The sequence below is a fragment of the Paramisgurnus dabryanus genome, chromosome 11 (genome assembly GCF_030506205.2).
Source record: "Paramisgurnus dabryanus chromosome 11, PD_genome_1.1, whole genome shotgun sequence".
Taxonomy (NCBI): Eukaryota; Metazoa; Chordata; class Actinopteri; order Cypriniformes; family Cobitidae; genus Paramisgurnus; species Paramisgurnus dabryanus.
The window spans coordinates 39,266,170-39,275,161 of record NC_133347.1 but is presented as its reverse complement, the minus strand read 5'-3'; the positions used below and the strand labels follow the sequence as shown (position 1 = coordinate 39,275,161).

General features: G+C 36.7%; 1 protein-coding gene across 3 annotated transcripts in view; it reads right to left on the bottom strand.

Moving 5' to 3' along the window:
- Positions 1–444: 444 nt before the first annotated feature.
- fgd (faciogenital dysplasia) overlaps positions 445–8,992 on the bottom strand; it is a 56,277-nt gene continuing 47,729 nt past the window's right edge. For 2 of the 3 annotated variants that reach the window (XM_065271299.1, XM_065271298.1), the window contains exons 14-19: positions 6,276–6,371; positions 2,824–2,880; positions 2,646–2,747; positions 2,316–2,444; positions 1,733–1,850; positions 445–1,313 (exon numbers count right to left, since the gene is read on the bottom strand). In XM_065271299.1, the coding sequence (XP_065127371.1) occupies positions 1,770–1,850; positions 2,316–2,444; positions 2,646–2,747; positions 2,824–2,880; positions 6,276–6,371 (465 nt within the window). In that variant the 3' untranslated portion in view covers positions 445–1,313; positions 1,733–1,769. The remainder of the gene's footprint in view (positions 1,314–1,732; positions 1,851–2,315; positions 2,445–2,645; positions 2,748–2,823; positions 2,881–6,275; positions 6,372–8,992) is intronic. The other variant, XM_065271300.1, reaches the window with a different exon arrangement.

Genomic DNA, 8,992 nt, shown 5'->3' with positions numbered 1-8,992 from the left:
AGCGTATTACTTTGTACTTTTTTAGGTAACAACCTTTCCAACAGTATTTGTAGATCACAAAATAGCCTTTTCATGGCACCTTGTAAAAGGTCTTCACAGGGATATCATAGAAGAACAATTTTTGGTTCCTTAAAGAACTATTCAATTAAAAGAATAATTTATTTTCAAATCTTTTAATAATCTAAAGAATATTTATACACTCCAAAGATGGTTTTATGTTTAAGTTTAAGGTTATGTTTTTTAGCCAATTTAGCCCCAAAAATGTTCTTCTAACACCTTTATTTTTAAGAGATACGATATTTAATCAATGTAAATGTTACATTGTGGCAGCCATTATGCACAATAGCATAGCATCATTCACAGTAAAAAAACATTTCATGATGTGTTATGGATAGATAAAGATAATACAGTGTTGGTATACAGACAAATGAATAAGCCTTGATCCTCAATGACCAAACAATATTTTATTCACTGATATGCTATAGGACATATAAAATGCTTTTAATAATACTGTATCTGTTTTAAGGGTTAAAACAAGATTTAAATGCTAGCATCTGTCTGTTTACCCATATTCCACACTCTCAGATCTCAGATTTACCTGCACTTTGCAGACGTACAGTACTTCTGTTGAAATCACAACACTGGGACAGTTTATAATAAAGTAAATGAGCTAATAGAGATTAAGCATGAACAGAATGCAAGTTTTTGGCTCTTACATTCAACCCTTCATTTTAAACATCATAAAACAGAAAGCACATTTCTCCTGAGCATTATCCATGCAAAAAAATAATAATAATAATGGCTGGACATATTGACAGTGACCATTGATCAGCAAAAGAACAGTGATATAATGCTTTCAGTAACAATCTCATAACACATGAGAAAGGGAAACATTAAACAATCATCATATTTCATAAACATTCTTTATATCTTCTTTCAGTATATTCGAAATCGTTCTTACATATAACAATTCATTGAGAAAACAGTCGCTCTGTGCTTATGTGAAAGCAATAACAATTATAGAAAATATTTCTAAAAATGTATTTTTAAATTAAAAGAACAAAAGTGCTTAGAATAATCATCATTTCAAGTAAGATATGCTGTTTATATAAAAATGGTGTGGTCATAGGCAAGAGAAAGTTTTATTTAGTCTCGATATGTCATTCATGCTCCTCACTTTATCATGACAAAAACTGCAGTCACACAGCTGTTAATTCAGTCTCTTTTGTCTCATGAGTAATAAATCAGCCTTAACCAGTGATTGGCCTCTTTTTCTCCTGATGATGTCACTGATGTGTTGTCATAGACAGTTGCTACAAATAAAAATCATATTTACAGTTACAATCACTACAATCATATGATCATTTATATCTCAAAACAGAGCAAAAGTGTGAATTTCACAAACCGTCAAGAAATAAAAATGAGAATTGTATTTGGCTTGAAGAAATTGAACATAAAAAAAAAACATTTTGCATTGTGACATTATTCTCCCTTGTATTATCAATGTACTATATGCCTTATCTCGCATAAAGATGAGATAAAAAATTAAATGTGTGGATATACTGTAATGGGCATATCAACTTCAAATGAAGCTGTTAAACCAGAGACAGACAACAAGAACTCGGGTAAAGCTTTATCCCATGTGTAGACAGTAGAGGATCTGTCTGAGGTCAGGATACAGTAATGCAAATCAATCTGACCCTAATCTTACAGGTCAGTAACAAACACACACCTGTATGCTGGTATAAACAACAACCAGAAGTTCTGCTTCAATGATGGCTGCCCTGTTCCTGGTCCAACACTTCACTTTTTTCTGCAAGCGGATAGGACTGAGCAAGTGACAGCTGCTTCTGAAACACACGCACGCACACACACACACGCACGCACACACACACGCACGCACGCACGCACGCACGCACGCACACACACACACACACACACACACACACACACACACACACACACACCTCTGTTTAACATTGAATTGTAGACATGTTCTGGTGACATATATAGAAAATATTATCATTCTGGTGTGAATGAGGTGCCCCATTGTTGTTCTCATAAATACAGAGAAACAAACATTTGTGTGTGCGCACTTGATTCAACCTAAGTATTTCAAATATTAGAATGAGAAGGTGTTATACTTTATTACATTGGATAAAAATAGACATTTCACTCTTTATGCATTTTAATCTTTATTTAAAAGTTCATAGTGTAATAATTACTCGGGTGTAAATTATTTGGATCAAGCACATTGACAACACTCTCATGATAATAAAATCTATTATTTAAGCAGTGTATGAAGATGGATTTACCTCAATTTTTTTCTTGGGCTCAGTGCCGCCACCTGCTGTTCCTTCTGCTCCATATATGGCTTCAAAACACTGTTTACACATGCGAGTGTTTTTGCTCTCTGACAGCTTTGAACACTTTCCACATATGGCCTAGAGACAACACGTTAGATACCAGTATGAACACTGAACCATCATGCATGGAGAACAAATGTTCATTTCCAGTCATTGAAGTATACTTTCTCATTGCAAATAAGGTCATACTTTTAGTAAGGAATGTTGTAGACATTTCAGTAAAATGTTAATGTTACAATGAGCATTTGAATAGACACAAACATTTATAAAGACACGTACTGCATTGCAGCTCTTGCAGTGGTGTTTGCGTTTGGTGAAATGGAAAGTTTCATTGCAGCCTTTGCACGTTTCTCTTTCCTTCTCTCTTTTCTTTGAACTCTTCTACAGAAAACACAGACAGGTTAACACAGTGGCATAGCGACAATAAGACCTGTGATATGTCAAGTGTGTGTCTCACCCTCTCATGCTGTACTCCGTCTGTCTCACATGTGTTTGTATTGTTGCTTAATGAACCCTATGTTTGAAACAGAAAATGAAACGTAAGTTTGATGCATAACAACCTGACACAAAGGAAACATCAATTTTTCTTTAGAAAGCTTTATCTGCATGATGTGTGATAAAGGATTTATGTATGTCTGTGTAAAGAAAGTACTTTGTAATTCGTGTGTGGCACTGTGTCAGCAAGCTTGTGTGGTGACACACAGGATCGCGCTTTTGTTACCATGCATATTTAGACTTCTAATGTAAAGACTCTATGTGTGTGTATCCTCACAAATATGATTTTTACATTTTCTAAAAACACTTTGTGAGTGTTTTACTAGTGCTACTAACGCTTGGGTTGATGGAAGGTCTAAATAGCAAAATAGCCTATCTACGTATCTGTGATATGCTGTGGCAATTTGAACTTCTTTTAAAACTTGACACAGTGTGAAATACTGAATAAACTTTGTGAAGATGTCTGTCTGCTGCATGTGAAAAGACAACAAACAAAAAATGGACTGCATCCTGTGTGAACAGTCCTTTTCACTGAAGTTTAATACCGTAAAATTTGTGGTTTGTTCAAATCCTTAATTATTAAAGCGTTTTTCGTGATCCCATTTTTTTAAATTTAGATGTTGTGTAAGGTTGCTGTTAGAGCAAAAATAATGCCTATAAAAATTATAAAGCTCAAAGATCAATGGCAAGCAATATATGCATATCTCTGCACTATATGGCAGTGTCGTGGTTGGATAGTGCAGATTAAGCGGCGGTATTATCCCCTTCTGACATCACAAGAGGAGACACATTTCAATAATCTTTTTTTCACATGCTTGTTTTACCAAAACTAAGGGCATATTGACACCTGTCTTGTTTGGTTCAATTAAATCGAACTAAAGTTCATTTTCCCCCTTGGTGTGGACCTTTTGGGAAGAGGGGAATACAGCAATCGAACTTTGGTGCGGAACAAGCAACCGTACGGCTTGTTTAAGGTGTGAACATGTATTGCCCTCGATTCGCCCCAAATGTATTATATTATACATCGCTTCTTACGCGCTAGTGAGAGACACAAACATTATTTAACAAGCAGTTTATGTCGTATATATACTGTACTGCAATGAATTTGAATACCTTTATTGTAATATTGTAATTCGCATAATTTCACTTCTAAAGTTCATTACCTCCAGTTTTGTTGACTTTTCAAAAAGCGACCCTAAAAAAATAAGATGATGCACCTCTCTCAGTGTTGGCGATAAAGATTGATTCATATGTTCTCATTAATATCAAACATTAATCAAATATTAAAGGGACACAAGGCAGCATTTTTATGTTAATAAATCATCTTCGTAAGTCGGTATATGGTTAAATTACTCATTACATGAGTAATGAAGACTCTCTCGCCCGCCCCTACCGTCTGTAGGAAGAATACCCCACTTGCAAGTTCGCTGTATCCGACCCGGTGTGCTTCAGTCTCGTATAGTCTTAGATATATATACGCATTTACTCCCAGACACTAGGGGGAGCTAGTAGAGAAATAATACTCAGACTTGCCTTGTGTGCCTTTAAAAATCTTGTAGCTTTATAACATCAGAGAATGCGGTCTATGCTGCTTTGGCAAAATACGAATTATTTTGTATGTGTGCTTCTCAAAGTGCTGATAACACCAGCTGCTGATAACACCATATCAGTTACAGAACAAAAATTGCATCACAAATAATCTCACTAACAATTTGCACTTTCTGCTTTCCCCCACCTGATAATTTCTGTCCAATGAATGGATGATCTTAACACACATGTGGTTTTGTTCAAAAAAATTAGTTTACTTGCAAAAAGGGCAGTGTAAATGTGAACCACATAAAAAAATTGTCATACCAAAGCAAATGAAGTAGCTGACTTTCCTGGTGTGAATATATGCAAAGTTACTGGGTTGACATTTTTTTAACGGAATTCGCTTTCGAGGACCACAGAGAACGGCCTTTTTGACTTCCTGGTTGAATTATGTCAATATAAGAGTAACCTCCCCCCACAGGAATACGCCAGTCACCAGCTAAGCTAAGCTGCTGTCGAATCACAACACACTAAACAAGTTAGAACAATTAGAACTCGTTAAGTATTTCTGAATTCATAGAACAAGTAAGACATCAACCTGTTTTTAGGACAGTGAAAACAGCGGTATAGAGATTAGAGGTCTACACGGAAGACCCGGGACCCGTACGGGTTCGGGTCTATATTTTAAATGATCAGCCGGGTCTGGGTCGGGTCTCAATCTATTACTTCGGGTCCCGGGTCTGTTTAACATTGTGGGTAATACCCGAGGTCAATCGGACTCGGAGAACACACACTCACATTTAAATAAAATATTTCAAAATCAGCAACAACAACTTAGATGAACTGTCGCATACATTTTTTCTATGACGCTAAAATTGCGTTAAAAAGTTTATATTTGGTTGCTCCAACCAGGCAGCTAACGCGCATGTGCTCTTTTAATGTGTCTCTGGCTACCAGTCAGGAGCTTCTGCAGTGAGACGCAATGACTTTACCTTTGACAATTTGCTCTTTTATTTAGAAGGCGGGACCTATTCCGCCGTACCGCGCATTTTGCACTGACTTCTCTTATTTTTATAATATTATAAATTGACCGTCTTGCTGTTATATCTAAAGTTTTCGCGACTCAAAGAGCACAGAGATGATAGCAAAGAAGCAACGAAAGCAGCCATGGCACTGAACGAGCAATCGTTATTATAATCCAAATGGGCAAACATTATTAAGCAAGTTGACCCGATGTAAAACTGCGTTATTAATCACCATGACTGTAAAGTGGGCTTTAAAAGCTGGAATAAGCATTAAACATTTCAATCGTCAAGAGAGGAATAACATGGATGGAACTTTCTTGGAAATAAGGATTGTGCATCACACAGACAGGTACAAGGAGGGAGAAGACTACTATGGGTAAGACAAAAAGTTTAATTTTCGCTACTTGTTTATTGACTTATTAATAACATTTAGCTAAGAATATTTGCCGGTCGGGTCTGTGTCTTCCCGGACGGATTCGGGTCCAGATTTTAATTAATAGACGGGTCTTCGTCGGATCCGGGTCCAGCTTTTAAATAATAGACGGGTTCGGGTCGGGTCCGGGTCCAGCTTTCAAAACAACAGACGGGTCCGGGTCGGTTCAGTGTAGCACATTTGCGGGTCTGATCGGGTTCGGGTAGGAATTTTTGGACCCGTGTAGACCTCTAATAGAGATGTCAATTGTGTGAAAAATACATCACAGGAAACATGAACACATGTTATATTGCATGAACACATGCTTTGATCAAAGCTTTGAAAACGCAGGAAAAAGGGTCCTTTAAAAATGATTTCCAAATAAATGATTTCAAGAGTAAGGGTAGTTTGTCAAAGCTGTAAATGTATTAAGTGTTGACTGAAGACCTGTGTTTCAGATGATGGTGAGGATTCTTCATCACGGCAAAAAGCTTTAAAAGTCTCGCTGTTCTGCTTGTGCTTCTCAATTGTAGCCGAGATCACCTAGTGAGACAGACAGAAACAGTTTTAATTTTAAAATCCTTCATTACAAATTGTAACATCAGAAATAAAGTAAGAGTTTATCAAAATATAAAAGTTCTCTCATTATTTGCTCTCCCTCATGCCATCACAGATTTACAGCCGTGAACAAAATTAGAGATCATTTCAATGGTTCCTTTCAGTTTTTCTAGATTTACTATTTATAGCTATATGTTTAAGTACAATCATATATTTAAAATTATGTTTATTATCTGAAAACATGGTCATATCTTTTATGGATCTTGTCATGCTCTCAGTCTTTAACATTTGCTTTTACCTGCTGTAAAAACCAGCATACCAGCAAGCCAGCATATGTTGTGTTTTGGTGCTGGTATGCTGGTGGCCATCTGCATAACAGCACCAGCATCCCATGCTGGTCATACCAGCAAGACCAGCATATGTGACCACCAGCTAAACCAGCACCAAACCAGCATGGGTCTATGCTGGTTTTTCTGGCAGGGTTGGGTGACTTTACAGTATGTCACTCCCGAGGTTTGCTTTTGTAAAAATAACATAATCTTATATGGGGGTCAATGGGGATTCTTCAAAAAACACATCCATTCATCGCTCGAGCAGTCCAAATGACTCCAGTTGTTTAATATACGTCACAACATTTCCATCTGCTATATATAAGCTCAAAGCTCAGTTGCTTTGACAACATTTAAAGAGCTCTAAGGTCTCGTACACACTGTAAACTTTCGGGAGTGACAACCGCATTAAAATGCGGGAGTGAATCCCCTAAATGTTCGTTTCATGTCTGTACGGAACAAGACTCACTCCCGAAAATGCGATGATTGACACAGAGGTAACTATAGCAACGTTCTGCCGTCTCGCGTGCTTATCACAGAATTGACCAAAATAATAACAGCATTGTGTTTAGCAATAAACCTCCGTCTTGGCGTTGTGTATTTTATGCTTTTGTGAGGCTGCTTCACAGCACGGAGCGTCTTGCAGTGTTGCCAGGTCCTCTTTTTTTTGTACGTAAATACAGTTTTGATGCTTAACCGTTTATAGCTTTTGGCTCATGAAGCGATCAAGTTTTTGGTGTTAATAAAGCGTGAAGGGCCGGTCCCAATATTTTGATCTTTGAGGTAAAGCATTTAGATTTATTTAGGTTTATTATTGGATTCTTCTTGTTCGCTGTTTTTTTAGTGCAAGATCTGGCAACACTAGTCAGCAAACGCTTGTGCCTCTGTCATTTTCTGAACCGCGCATACAGAAGACTTTTCCCCCTTCTAAGCATTTATTGTTTCAGAAGAGAGACCTGTCCTGTTAATGATGAACGTTTAAACACTTGATTAACTACTAGTTGTTCAGTTCGGTTATGTACACACTGTGCAGAGTTTCTGTAAATGCGGTTGTCACTACCTGCATTTTGCGGGAGTTAATTCGGTTGTGGAATTCGGTTGTCAGTACCGTAAATTACTGAACTGTGTGTGTACAGAACAGGATTAAGCATTAAAAGGTGAAGTGACAACCGAATTAATATGCAGTGTGTACGGGACCTAAGACATGCATCTGAGGGACTGTTTACACTTGGTATTAAGATGTGTTTTCGTTGATCAGATCAGAAGTGGATGATGCTAAAGACAAGTGTAAACATTGTTCAAAACATTTTGACCTCGTCCACTTTCGACCACATTCAGAGGTAGTCAAAAACACTTTCGACTGGATTGCTTTCATGGTGTAAACGCGCATGTGGTCGAATAGGTTCGAGCAGCCACACGAGCCTACTCTCCGTCTATTTATCAAATCTGAGGTACCTAGCAAATTTTTTTACGTTTCTGACTTCTAGGGCAAACACACAGCATACAGCGCTTTCTTAAGGCTTTCAATGATAAAACTAAAGTGGCTTCATTAGTTTCATTTTGCGAGCGTGTGAAAGTTAAGCGATCTCATTTCATCAAGCAGCAGACATAATATTAGTTTGCCTCCAGTTAAAAATGAATGAATATAATATACAAATGTCACTTTATGAATGGAATAAGTGAAATTAATCAACTTTTTGATTATATTCTAATTATATGACCAGCACCTGTATAGATACATACATGTTTAGGTAAATGTACAACCCCAAATCAGAAAAAGTTGGGACACTCTAGAAATTGTGAGTACAAAAGGAATGGAATAATTTACAAATCTCATAAACTTGACATTTTCTGGCCTCTTACTTTTTTGAAATGTATAGCTTTCATGAAATCCTTATATTGTGAATAAAATCTAAGTTTATGAGATTTGTAAATTATTCCATTGCTTTTTTTACTCACAATTTCACAGTGTCCCAACTTTTTCTGATTTAGGGTTGTAGAAAGTCATATACATCTGTGATGGAATTACAAATTACAAAGATTAGTAAATAATTAAATAAGACTTTTCTTACTTTGGTGAACTATTCTTACGATTATAAGTAAACTTGTAAGTACTAAATGTTAAAACAATGGCTGCAAATTTGAAAACCTTATAGTAAAGTATAGTGCATCACCAAAATGTTGTGCTTGGTATTTTGTTGTGCCCACCAGACTTCTTGACAAGCTTAAATAAAACAAAATTAAATTTGGTCAACCTGCTTCCTCAAGCAAAATGGT